The sequence below is a fragment of the Corapipo altera genome, unplaced genomic scaffold (assembly GCF_003945725.1).
Source record: "Corapipo altera isolate COAL_440 unplaced genomic scaffold, ASM394572v1 50, whole genome shotgun sequence".
In the NCBI taxonomy this organism is placed as follows: Eukaryota; Metazoa; Chordata; class Aves; order Passeriformes; family Pipridae; genus Corapipo; species Corapipo altera.
In genome coordinates, this window is record NW_020884889.1 from 9,587,359 (window position 1) to 9,601,406 (window position 14,048).

The window sequence follows — 14,048 nt, forward strand, 5'->3', positions numbered from 1 at the left end:
TACAACACTTAGAATGCAGTAATTGTGATGATTTTGGGGTATTTACATTACCAGCCTTGAATGCTAAATATATACCAGTTAAAATAAGTGGTGCAGGGAAAATGTCTTAAAAAAAGAACTGCTGGATTTTTGTCTGAGATCAGACTTGGATCACAGACTATCCCAAGATTGGAAGGGACTGCTACATTCTGATGCTTTGATGTAGACTTCTCTTAAAATTTTAAATCTGCAAATATGTAGTAATTTGGTGTCAGTTTTTCAAAATAACTACAGATTGTGTAGTTTATTTCTATTTCAAAATAAACTACATCTGCTTTAAGGCTGGGGAAGCAGTTGTTGGGAAGATACTTTTTTAGTATGTGATCTACCTAAATATTTGGTTACAGAAGTGTGCATATAGACTGCTTAATCTGTTTGGCTGCTTTCCAGGAAAGTCAAGTCCTATGTGAAAGCTTGGGGAGGGGAGGAGGAATTCTTTATTTAGCAATCAGAGTGGAAAACTTTCTGAAGCTGTAATTGGAGCTAAGTATAATAGTTTTCCAATACAAAAATAAAACTAGAAACTTATTTCTATTTCATTAACTTACTGTGTCATCTAGGATGTCATACTGGTAATGAAAGCATTGGATGATTTGTTTTCTGGAATGCCACATATCCTATGGTCTTGAGAGAAAGGCCTTTAACTGTGGTTTGTCTGCATTGTGTTTAAAATTCTAGTTGGATGACTTACCAGAGAATTCTCCAATCAATATAGTCCAAACTCCAATTCCCATTACAACCTCTGTACCAAAGCGTGCAAAAAGCCAGAAGAAGAAAGCCTTGGCAGCAGCACTTGCAACAGCTCAAGAGTATTCAGAGATAAGCATGGAACAGAAAAAACTTCAGGTGTGTAGGACCCTGACCCCCCTGTAGTTGGGAAGGAGGAGTATCAGTCACCTATTGCTCCTTTTCTTCCCCAATAGCAATGATCCTTTGTAAAGCATGTTGCAGGCGTTATTTCTTTGTATTTATTGGCATATAATGTTCCTGTTATAGGAGGCTTTATCAAAAGCAGCTGGAAAGAAGAGTAAGACCCCTGTTCAGTTGGATTTGGGTGACATGTTGGCAGCTCTTGAAAAGCAGCAGCAAGCAATGAAAGCTCGTCAGATCACCAACACCAGGCCCCTCTCATACACGGGTATCTCTGATCTGCTTGACAGTTGCATGTTTTTGTCAATATGAATTTGATTGATCTGGCCACCTTAAATGTTGGGGTTTTTTTCTGTCAAGTTTTAGTTTTTGAATATAAGCGTGATAAAAACCTGGAAAGTGTGTGGGGGTTTGATGCACTTCTCAGTAAATTCACCTGTGCTATCTTCCTCTGAGCTGCAGTATGCAATGGTGAAAGGCCACATAGAACATAGGCCAAATGTCTCTTAAAAGACCTGCTCTTCAAAACTCAGGATTCATGCCTTGAGAGTAATTCAGTGCTGAAATAAATATATGAAAAGAACTGGTTTAGGTCAAACTAAATGTCTACTAAAGATAAGGTATTAAAGTACTCTTTGAAAGCAGCTTAGGGAGGATACCTGTGATTATGATACGTAGGGATATCTCTCTAGGATATTCTTCCCATCTCTGCTGATTGCAGTTCTGGGCCTCCTGACCCAAGGCTTTCTCAAACCAAATTTCTTTCTGAAACTGTCCATTGTTCCTATCACATGCTTCTGCCATCCATAATATCCAATGGCAGCCAATTCTAACCTTACTGCATCCCATGTGGAGAAACTCTTCTTTCTGCTCTGGTTTTTTTTTTGTGTGGGGGTCGGTGTTGGTGTTTTTAGTACCCCAACCCATAATTTTGTTAGCTTTTCTAGCCTTTGTATTACAAAGACTGAGCAGTTACTCCCTGTTTTCCTCCTCTGTGATTCTTAGATGTTTGTCATCTCTGTTCTAGTCTGAAGAGTCCTGGTCTATTTAATTTAATTGTGGAAGCATCTTTTCTGAGAACTGATGGCTTTCTCTGTGCTTTTGTGTAGTTCTGCTTTATCCTTTTAAAAATAAGGAAGATCAGACATACACAGAATATTAAATTACAGTTCCATCACGAGTATATGCAATGCCTTAATCATGTGTGGTTCTTGCTATTTCTTTATCAATAAAACATTAAATCAGCTTTTTTAATGCTTGCTGACAAATACAGAATTGACATTTTTGTAGTTATCTGTTATAACCCACCAGTCTCATTCCTGAGCACTTGTATGTAGCCTGGAGTCCATCGTTATGCACATAGTTACCATTTTCCTTCTGGTGTGTTGCTTCATTTACCTGCTTGAGTTTCAGCAGTGTTCAAACATTCATTCAAGTTGGCAAGGTTATATCAAACAAAGCTCAGCAAAGAACTGTTGCCATTTCCGTTGGAGACAGCATTTCTTTTATTCTCTTTCTGGCAGAAGATACACTTAACTACATGCTGCACTCCCTCATCTGTTTTGTCGTGTCAACTATTCAAGTCTTTAACAACTAAAAATCAATGTTTGGATAAATATTTGTAATTTATCTTATCATAATCATCTAACTAATAAAGCTACATGTAGTCACTTGAGAGAGATCCCTTACCATTTATTAAAATAATTCCTGGAATCCATAGCTTCCTAAAACACGAGACTAAGTTGAAGAAATCTTAAAACCATCTGGAGGCAACAATATCTGATGATGTCATTTTCCTGTCATTATGAACTGCTTTTTTTCCAAGGAAGGAAAATGTACTTAGAGAATTCATCAGTGGAAATTCTGAAAACAGTGTTGAAATAAAGCTGACATGTCTTTTGGTGAAACTAATATCTATCTTGTATTTAGTTGGCAGTGCTGCTCCCTTTCATACCAAAGAAACTGCCAACAGAAAGTCCTTAACAAAGGGACAGCCATCTATGGGTTGCCTTAATCCTTTGGATTCGACTGCCCCAAAAGTGAAAAGAGGAAAAGAGAGAGAGATTGCAAAACTGAAACGCCCTACAGCACTTAAAAAGGTAAATGTGTCAGCCTTGGAGTGTTTTGACCCACACTCATGCCTTAAAAATAAAAACTGATGTTTTCTTAGCTGAGGATTGGTTCCCATGAGTGTAGGGCAAGGGAGTTCTGAGCTTCTGCCTCTAGTTCCTGATAAACTGATGTCCTGTCCTTTGGATCTAGGCATGTAACATAACTTTTATACCTCCATAATTAGTTGAAGGTGATACAAATCCATCTCAATACAGATTGCAAGGGTTTTGGTTTTGTTTTTTTTAACTATAAGCATTAGTTTACATGGGAAAACATTGTTTTTTTCATGTTGCTGATACCTAGTCTGTAGTGCAATGTAGTATGCTAACCTTAATTTTTCCTACTCCTTTTTATAGAGGTGACTATAGGACTTGAAGGAAACCCACAATTTTTAATTGAGTAAACTTAGAAATAACTGCTTGCATATATCTAGATACATGCACTCATGAAGTAGATATGTACAAAAGGAATAGAGTATGTATGGAAATCAGAAGGTAAAATGCAAAAAAGGGAGTCCTAAAAATGCAAGTGTGAAAGCCTTTTTCTGACTTGCCCGTGATCTGAGTTAGAGGAATTCACACCTCCCTGTTCAGAAAAGTTTTCTAAACTCTTTGTGCTCAATGCCTTTGTTGCTATTAAACATCATAGTAATACCAGTATATCCATGACTACTTACCTTTGCACTGCACTTTCTTTTGTAGAAAGGATTCTCCTTGAGAGAATCTTCACAAAGATGACTAGTATGGTTGCATAGGATATCTTTTTCACAGGCATGGGGATGAGGAATTGTTAATAAGTGAGTATTACGTATCAGAAAGAAGCTGTGACAGCAGTTTCAACAGCTCAAGTATTATTTATGTAGAAGTGTGTGAGTATTAACTGTACCATCTGTAAAATGCTGGAATGAAATACTCTTTGTAATCCAAGATGAAACTGAAATGATTTCAGGGGTTTCTGTCCTGGCATGACTAAGAAGGTTCAAAACAACTCACTTAAGTTTGTGTCATGTTCAGTCAAATGGACATTTTTCTTTATAGGTATCTCTATAATTTTCAGATGCTGATGACTGTTGGTTTTGTTCCTAGATCATTTTGAAAGAGAGGGAAGAGAAGAAGGGCCGCTTGTCAGCTGACCACAGCCTTTTGGGTTCTGATGAACAGAAAGAGGCTCATATAAACCTGACTGCTGATCAGTCCCAGGAGCTGGCCTCTCAAGAAGGTTGGTCTCTTTATATCTCTAGACTCCCATTGCTCCCCTCCAGTTGTACTAATCTGCTTATTTTCCTATTTTATCTTTCTCCTTTTATGGCACACAATTTATCAACATTATCTTTTATAACCTTTTTTAACTTTATGAAATATTAACAGTCTTCTAAACGGCCTTGTCTGTCTCTCAGTTGTGGAAGGCTTAGTACACTATGAGTTCTCAGTACATAATCTCCATACAGCCTTTTAATTAACTTCCCAGGTGGATGTTCCAAACACATGTCAGTTTATAGCATTTTTGATAAGTGAGCAAAATGTGACCTGTTGGCAGCCATGCCATGTTATCACAATGCTTTTCAGTGATGAGCATACTGAAAGTCTTCCAGATCTAAAAGTTGCAAACTGTAAATAAGGTTTTCCAGTTTGTTGAACAGGTTGTCAGTCAGGTGTGATGTCTGGACTGTCAATTTGCAGCAGCAGCTCTGAGCAACTGAGAAACTCCAAAGAATTTCCCATGTCTTTTAAACACATTTGGGGCAGTGGGGGTAGGGGAAGGAGGTGACTGTCAGGATTCCAGACATACTGCTTCATAACTTTTCTTCTGAGTGACCTGCCTGACTTCACCTGACTTAAGTGGGAATATTCTAAATATTATAAGAGAAGTTAGTTGAGTATTAGTAAAGAATTAACTAAGCTTGAGGACTTTTTTAATGAATATTCAAATATTGCTTATTTACCCAATCCATACTGAGTGGTGGGTGTGTGCTTATTTTCCCCCCTCTCAGCTACCCCTCTGGGGAAGAAGGCTGAGTTTTCAAAATGTAATTTGGATAAAGAAAAAGTGATACACAAGAAGTGTGATTCTATTCCTTTTACATAAAAAAATGCATTCATACTTTATAATGTTTCAAAATTGCCTTTCAGAAACTGGACTGAGTATGCCCAGTGATACTTCCCTGTCTCCAGCAAGTCAGAATTCTCCATACTGCATGACCCCAGTGTCCCAGGGGTCACCTGCTAGTTCTGGAATAGGCAGTCCAATGGCATCCTCTGCAATAACCAAGATTCACAGCAAGAGATTCAGAGAGTAAGAGTTTTGCATTATTAATATAAATTCAGGGCTTACACTTGAGTCACCCTTGTTTAAGCGTGGATAGACTTAGTAGACTTAAGAGCTTAATGAACATAAGCTTCCCTTTTAGAAATAGAAGGTTCTGCAAGCATTTTCTTTTTTTTTTCCCTCTAAACAGATTGCTTGTGTATGTTTGTATACAAATGTGTATATATATGTACATACACTCACTTTAGACCTCCTTTGGTTGCCACAGCAAATAAGCAAGGTGGGAGTATTCACTAAAAAATATTTTTTTAAAGGAAGACTACTTTGGATGGGAAAGGAAGGAATACTTAGGAATGCTGAAAATACTGTAATAGTCACTCTTAATATATTACAGCTTTATTTTTAATATCCTTATAAAGTACTAAATTAAGGAAGAGAATAGTGGCTTGTGGCAGTTACTGGAGTACATGTTTGTATTTTTTATATTATTTTAGATTGGCTTCTTGAGGTAAGGGATGTTTACTACGAAAACAAATGTTTTCAGGATGTATTTTTAACTTACAGTTTGCAGCTTGATTTCTAAATCCTTTTAATGACTTTAAGAAAATTTTAATAACTGTTCTGAGGAAGTAAAGTTATTTTATTTGAAAAAAGGTTTGAAACAGTGTTGGTTATGTGTCGTGCTAATATTTGTGAATTAGCTGTGCTGACATTTGTGAATGTTTTTGGCATTGACAGATACTGTAACCAAGTTTTAAGTAAAGAAATAGATGAGTGTGTGACTCTCTTACTGCAAGAGCTCGTCAGCTTCCAGGAACGGATTTACCAGAAGGATCCCATGAGAGCTAAAGCACGGAGAAGACTTGTTATGGGGTTGCGTGAGGTTACTAAGCACATGAAACTAAACAAGATCAAGTGTGTCATCATATCTCCCAACTGCGAAAAAATTCAGTCAAAAGGTATAAATGATAAACAAGTGGTGCACTTCAGCTGTTTGCAGTTTGCCTGTGCTGATTAGGAGTGTTAATTAGCAAGATTAGACACATTTGTTACTATGTGTGATGTAACACCTCCAGACTCGAATTGTGTAATTGCCATTCCACATTCATTCTTTTCTACTCTGTTCTGGAAAAAACTCATGAGGGGTGAAAAACTTTTAAGAAAAATAGATGCTATAGAATTGAAGTCCACTGTGTGTGTCACTTCATTCAGTCTTGGACACACCTGGAGTGCCGAGCTCTGGATGCTGAAGAGGAATGTGAATTGGTTAGTGAGCCAACCAACACATCTTGCCACAACCAGAAATGTGAACAGAGGCTTCCTGAGATGGGAGAATAGCAATGCTCTGCTCAAGAAAAGACCAGTGAAATTCTGGTCTAATTTGTGTGCAAGACTAGTAGAGAATACAGACTATCACCTTTGTCTGTACTCACTCACTATTACTGGAAAGGTACCGTGTGTTATCCTCTGGGGCACAGGAGCTGCTGATGTGTGCATTGAAGTTTTACTGACTAGTTACAGTTAAAGTGGGTTAGAGAGTTGTCACACCATAGGATGACTTTAACTGACTAGGTATCTGTTTAAAATTGGTTTCTTCAAGGTGGACTGGATGAGGCTTTGTATAATGTAATAGCCATGGCCCGGGAACAAGAGATTCCGTTTGTCTTTGCTCTCGGCCGCAAAGCCCTTGGCCGTTGTGTGAACAAGCTGGTCCCTGTCAGTGTTGTGGGCATCTTCAACTACTCAGGTGCTGAGGTGAGTAACTCCAATCACATAAATGTCTGGAGTAAATAATTATGTTCCTTGTAGTAAAGAACTAGAGCACACCTAAATAAAATATTGATAATAGCCCCGACCTCATTAGGGTATGTTTTTCTTTGAAATTCAGTTTTTACAGTACTGAAAGACTGTGCTTTTGGTCACAACATCTCTGTAGCTTTCAAATAGACTTAAATGTTGTCTGAAGTTCTCTGGAAGGCATAAGATACTGTTTTTCTTGTCATTTTAAAGTATGTCCATCTCCTCAAAGTTGAGTGAATGTGGAGTGGTGGTTTTATTATTTAATACAGAGGAAAACTAACTTTTAGTTGAAGTTCAGGTATTTGGTGTTAATAGTCTTGAGGCTCACTATATATCTGGTATACCTTTGACTAAAAAGAGTAATTTAAAGTGAACTGCCTTTGTTCTTAGGACCTGTTTAATAAGCTGGTATCCCTGACTGAAGAGGCCAGGAAAGCCTACAGAGACATGGTGGCTGCAATGGAACAGGAACAGGCAGAAGAAGCCCTGAAGAATGTTAAGAAGGCACCACATCACATGGGTCATTCTCGGAACCCCTCTGCAGCAAGTGCTATCTCATTCTGCAGTGTTATTTCTGAACCCATATCTGAGGTGAATGAGAAAGAGTATGGTAAGTATGTTAAAACTTACTTTTGTAACTAGAAGGTGGAGTTTTCCAAATGCTGTTTATTGTGAAATGTAGCTAAAAATGCAATATTTCCTACTAATTTACAGTATTATACAATTTTCAGGGATGAGAGAAAATTGGTTAGTCTTCAGTTAGCTTCATAAGTAATTTTTTTTTCTCTGAACTATACAGAAAATAATTTTAATTTCTAATCCTCAGAAGTGTTGTAGCCATCTAACTCACATCAGTGGAAGTGGCTTCTCCAGTTTTATTGAACAGTTATAAAACTGGTACCAAACACAGATAAGATTATATGATTGAGGAAGAAAAGGACAGAGTAGGAACTACATTTCTGAGGTCTCTGAAGACAGGACATGTAGCTTAAATTTTTAAACTTGAGATGGTGGTGAATGTTTCTAGTGTGAGCAAAAGGCATGTTCATTAATTGGCTGCTTAAGCCCAGGTGACAGGGAAAATAAAAGGAAGAATACTTGTTTGAAGTCAAAAGACTACTCTTTATTAGTCTGAGGGTAAATTAAAGAGACTACTATCTTAGTGAATTCTTTTATGGCATCTTAAATTCATTTCAGGTGTTGAACATTTGTAAGTAATCCTTAAATGGATGACTTAATATGGTGGCAATTTTCTGCTTTTAATTTGTACTTGAGAGTAACCTCTTTGACTACACTCACTGTTACACTGGAGTTGCCACAGTTTACACAGGAAACTGAGTGGCACAAATTTTCACCTTTTAATGTTTGGTTTAGGGTACTGTAGAAATCCAAAGTTATTCACCACTCTTTCTGTAGTCTCTTCTCTTACCTTCTTTCTCTTTTTTCTGATAGAAATTTTTCCAGCAAGCGTAGAATAATACTAAAATTATTAGCTCCCATTGGTATTTTAAACAATGGAATGCTCAGGAGAAATACTTTTATATACAAGGAATTAATGTTTCGTACTTAAACTTCTTTTGAAACTTTTAGAAACAAACTGGAGAAATATGGTGGAAACATCTGATGGGTTAGAGACCTCTGAAAATGAGAGAGAATCCTCATGCAAGACTGCAGCACCAGAAAAAGCTGGTAATGGTCCAGTGGAAAAAGCCACTCTTAATAAACAACCACCTCTGGCTACAACTGGCACTACCTCAGCAACAAATCATGGAAAATCCACCCCAGGTGACAAAGATGAGGTGAAACCAGATGACAATCTGGAATGGGCCTCACAGCAGAGCACAGAAACAGGATCACTGGATGGCAGCTGCCGGGATCTCTTGAATTCCTCCATGACTAGTACCACCAGTACTCTCGTACCAGGAATGCTGGAAGAGGAGGAGGAGGAAGAAGATGAGGATGATGAGGATTATGCCCATGAACCAATTTCTGTAGAGGTTCAGCTCAACAGCAGAATTGAATCTTGGGTTTCAGAGACCCAGAGAACTATGGAGACGCTTCAGCTCGGGAAGACCCTGAGTGGTGCTGAAGAAGACAATGGAGAACAAAGTGAAGAGGAAGAAGTAGAGACTTCTGAGCAGGCTGATCCTGGCACTGATGGGGAGGAATGGACAAATGATAAGCACGCAAGTAACACTCAACATAAACCCACCATCTGCAGTTCTTTGAACAAAGAACACACAGATTCCATCTACATGCCATAAAAATAAGCAGGAACTCAGGAACTTTTTAGAAGTTACATTAAAACTAACCGTTGTAAAGGTTGCAGCCATTATTTCATATGCTTCATCTCAACATTTTGCACTGTTAAAACATTTAATACGTGTATTTAATTCACAACAATATTTTTGTAGCTGTCTGTTACTTGTTTGATTTAAAAACTAGCTTAGCTCTTAATCAGTATCAATTTCCCAGATTAGAAGCTGTGTGGAAAATTTGTAAGTATTCATTTGATCTTTTTTAAAAGAAAACATCTTGTAACTGACCAGCTTTAAGCAAAATTCTTCATTTAGCTTGTTTTCAAACAGATAAGGTACATTAACACTGACAAATTACCAACGAGTCACATTGGTGGTGTGGTGTTAATGCCAGGCCTGTCAGTGTATTTGGCTATGAGTTTCTGGTCCTATCTAGAAATAAAATTCAGCTTCTCTTTCAAGAAAAGCTAGAAAAAGCCATTTGCAGTCCTAATGAGAATTAAATACTAGAGAAATTGTGTGTGATTCTTCTGCTAAGATAGATGCAGCTTTTTAGTTGATCTTGGTGAATGCATCGTTAAAAAGATGCTGATGGCTGTGATAGCTACAATAAGCTATAACAACTTTGATTCCAGAAAAAAACTTTAAACCAGAGGGATGTAATTAATGTTATGCAGTTTTTTTACAAGGTGGAAATACTGCATTAAAAAAAAACAGGAAAGAAAACAACAATTCCCCATTCTCTCAGCAGTTGCTGTCTGCCAAACCACACGAAGTGACTCATTAACCATAATCCCTATCCAGGGCTTTTAGTAAACTGATGACTTCCTTTCTCTCTCCTGTCACTTACCTCAGGAATGCTGTTTTGCATATTGTATTCTGCATAACATTGCAAAAAGCAAGAATAATCCTTTTAACTGCAAGTGTGAATGATGTGGTGGCTCGGGGTATCTATGGTTCACCTGGATGCCATGACCCTGGCCAGGATGTATCTTAACAATTCTTGCTAAAAGTGTGGCCTCTTTGTCTGTTCTTGCTGTTGTAGCAGCTTTAGGAGTTGACCTCTGGAGCAGAAAAGGAAGTAGTTATTCTAGGAAAGGAGGAAGTGCCCTGTAGTATGGGGAGGTATTTCAGTGGTTTAGAGGTAAGAGACAAAAATATGCCCTCTCTGAAACATACCTGTTGCTAGAGAATTGTTCTGTGTTTTGTTCCTAATACTGAAGGGAGATGCATTAACTGATGAATTCGTTTCAGATTGAGGATGGAGTGTGTCTAAACCTTGCATATCAGGAGTCTGTTTTCCATCTTTGTCTGGTATTGGCAAGGGATGTGCTGAAACTGCCAGCAGCAGGAGCTTCACTGCAAGAGCAGCCAGAGAGTTACTCACACAAACAACACTGTCTTAGCAAACACGTTTCTTGTAATTCCACTTCATTTTTCTTTGTCACTTGTATCAAAATGCATGAAAGGCCTCTGGGTAGGCTGAAAACCACAGGAAATGGATATCTGAGTTAGGTGTTTAGGCCTCACTTAGGAACATGGGACCAACATTCATAGCACTAGTTATGCTGGCATTTTAAGTTGCACTGGGAAAATAAGATTCCAGGTTTAGAAGTCATCCAGCCCTGGGTTTTTGGATGAGAATAATAGAAACTGTGTATTATGTAAATAATGCTTTGATAGCTGTAGGCATAGCAGATGCTATGTAGATAAGCAGTGTAGAGCTGCTAGGACAACTGGCTGTTCTGTCAACGTTCTTAGTTCCTAAATGTAATCTTCCTAGATGTTAAACAGGTGTTTCATAGGAAAACAAAGACTAAGGAATGATGCCTCTTGAATGTTAAACCTTTTACTTGTCTGTATGACAGACTTCTACTGCCTGTAAGTTTTGAGAGTTTTTGCTTTAGGACATGACAGGTGTTTGAACTGCTGACAAGCAAAACTCGCCCTTGGATGTGTAAGCACAGCTCGGCACAGGTGAGATCAGTGCATACACTGAGGGCAAAACTTTGCCACAACATCAAAAAACAAAGGTGTCTGTAGTTTCTCCTTTTGCTTTTTCAGTGCCAGTGATTCAAATAACTTTTGATCTTGAAGTATTAACATCAAAGGCGCATCTTTTTATATGTCTTTTCTGAACTTGGACTGTCATTTTAAAATTTTCTGACATTTATATCAAAGAAGTCTTGTAATATTGAGCCCACTATTTAACTGCAATTTTGCTACAGGTTTAATAGAGTTCTTGAAGGCGATACAGCACTTATAATATCTCTCAATTTGCCAGCAAATAAGGAACTAGTCTCTTTTTAAAATGTGGCTGATCACCCTGAGGGGAGCAAACTGAAACTAAGTAAAGGAAACTGGGTTTAGTGCTTCCTTTTTGATAAGCTGGGAATGAGCAATAACTGTGAGAATGAAATTGCAATTCCTTTGGGAGTGATCCATTTGCATCTGAAATTAGGGAAGTTCCTTGCTACTTGAAGCACTTGAGGAGAGTATCTCACTGTGGTAATTTTGATTCTATTATCAACAGAATTTAAAAAGAAAGCATACAAATGTTTTACAATACCAAGATTTTTTTTAAAAAGTAGCTGAACTTCTATTTCAGTATAAAAGTGTGCAGTTTATACAGGTTGTTACTGTCCCCATGAAAAGATGTTTCTGTAGTTATAGGTGTATAGATATTTTTGTTGTGAAAATGATTATTCGGGAAACAAATCTAATTTTCTTAAGGCATTGTTTATAGATTTCACCACTTTATCTGGTAAAATAAAAAAATGTATCTGTGGTAGGGGTAGAAATCTTTAAAACTGATAGAGGTGGCTATGTATACAACCTATTTATATAAATATTCTTAAGTATCTCTGTCAATAATAAAACGTGAATTTCAAATATGTAAAAGGGAAAAATTCTAAAGAACTTCTGTCCTTAGTTGGACCAAGTAGCAGTGTCTTAGTAAGGTTAAGGCCTTGATCCTTCTAACACATGCTTCAGAGTGTTAGTGCCACTGGCTTGAACTGTGGCCTGTTTATCTGCTTAAGTTGTGTGCAGGTTGTTGTAGGATTGGAACTAAACAGTGACAGAGGGTATTGACCTGTGTTTTAAAAACTCATTATAGAAAATGTTCAGTAATGCACTTGTTAGTGTTCTTCTGGTAAAGATAGGAGGTGTCTTTATGCTCATTTGGGTGGGTGGGAGCTTACACAATGTGGTTCTGTCAAGTTCTTTAACACAAAGTTAAATTTTAATAATGTTACTTTAAATATGTATGTAAAAAAAAGTATTATTGTTTGAGAAGCTGCTGTTTGCTGAAACTGTCATTAAGTATTTCCTGTGAAGTTGTGCCAACTAATGAAACCATCTATTGAGTTGATTTCAATGTCAGCCATTTAAAAATTAGACATGGCAATTTAACAGAACAAAAGCAAGCCATAGAAACCAGGACTGGGGGGTTTCTACTCCCCCTGCCACACACAGAATGTCTGACCCAAAACTTCCTTGCCAGTGAATGGTAATGCTGAAAGTAGAAACCCAGTTGGCACAGCCCACCTTCTAAATGTTCATAATAGTTCATATAATTTACTTTTTAAATAGATTGTAATAAGAAAAGCTGTTTAATCTTAATGTCTTAAAATTTATAGTAATATTTAGGTTAAAGCAGTAGAAAAATCATTATAAAATACAATATGAAGGGTTTTGTTCCATTTCTCTTTTGCTGTATGAAGGATAACTGTTCTGTCTACCATACTTTTTGGAGTAATAACAGCTTTTTTGCACTATGTAAATACTAGTGGGGGATCCTTCCATAACTAATAAAAATGATTGTAGAAATTTATGGCTTTATTTGCTGTCATGTTTGTTTGGAAGCGCTGCCCTGGCACGGCAGGTGCTGGGAAGGGTCCGTGTCACTCTGTCTGTGGCCACAGGGTGGAGGAGCCGTGTGGTGGCTCCACCTCTGGCTGTGGCACCTCCAGTCACTGACAGGGAATGGGCACTGGAAGAGGGGCTGAAGCAAAAAGCAGGATTAGCAGAGGATTTTTCACAGGAATCCCATGTCCCTGTTGTCACACACTATCTCAGTGATGACCAGAAAAATATATAGAAAAACTTCTTCAGAGACCGTGGGAGTGAACCAGGTCCAGAATATTGACTTGGAAATAACATTTTACTTAAGAGGAAATGAGCAAGAATAAGCACAGGTACCTCCAAGAGCTGGGGTTTCTCACATGCTCCTACTGGATGAGAATTTCTGGTGACCTGCCCTTATTGATGGAATGATGCATGAAGTCACCCCTGGAAAATAACACCAAGTTCTCAGCATGTTGTCCCCTATTCTCTAGTAACTGCTCACATTTCCGTGGCTCTGGTAACAGTGTCATTAAATGGTTTTGCAACTCCCACGTGTGAAAATATTTGTAGCAACTCAGAAGGGGGGGATACAGCTTCATCCTGTAATTCTGAATTTTCTATTTATGTGCCTTAACTTCATGTTTCAGTTCTGTTATTGCAGTTGTCTCCTGGTGAAAGTGCTTCTGTTATTAACCTCACTTTTTAAGTGCTGTGACTTACTGTGAGAATTACTCCTCACATCTGGGTCCTGCATCTGTCTTCTCAACCTGATACAATTTTTGGAAAGCACAGAAAAGTGAGTGGCACAGTGTGACTTGTGCTATGGAAATGACAAAATTAGTTACCCCAAAGCCT

The 14,048-nt window shown here is 37.9% G+C and overlaps 1 protein-coding gene across 1 annotated transcript in view; it reads left to right on the plus strand.

The window, feature by feature from the left end:
• Positions 1–13,179, plus strand: part of SECISBP2L (SECIS binding protein 2 like) — a 29,576-nt gene extending 16,397 nt beyond the window's left edge. Inside the window, exons 10-18 of the mRNA XM_027644697.1 lie at positions 718–885; positions 1,036–1,177; positions 2,839–3,008; positions 4,107–4,239; positions 5,151–5,313; positions 6,025–6,245; positions 6,887–7,041; positions 7,477–7,696; positions 8,677–13,179. Coding sequence (XP_027500498.1) covers positions 718–885; positions 1,036–1,177; positions 2,839–3,008; positions 4,107–4,239; positions 5,151–5,313; positions 6,025–6,245; positions 6,887–7,041; positions 7,477–7,696; positions 8,677–9,350 — 2,046 coding nt within the window. The 3' untranslated portion in view covers positions 9,351–13,179. The remainder of the gene's footprint in view (positions 1–717; positions 886–1,035; positions 1,178–2,838; positions 3,009–4,106; positions 4,240–5,150; positions 5,314–6,024; positions 6,246–6,886; positions 7,042–7,476; positions 7,697–8,676) is intronic.
• The last annotated feature ends 869 nt before the right edge of the window (positions 13,180–14,048 follow it).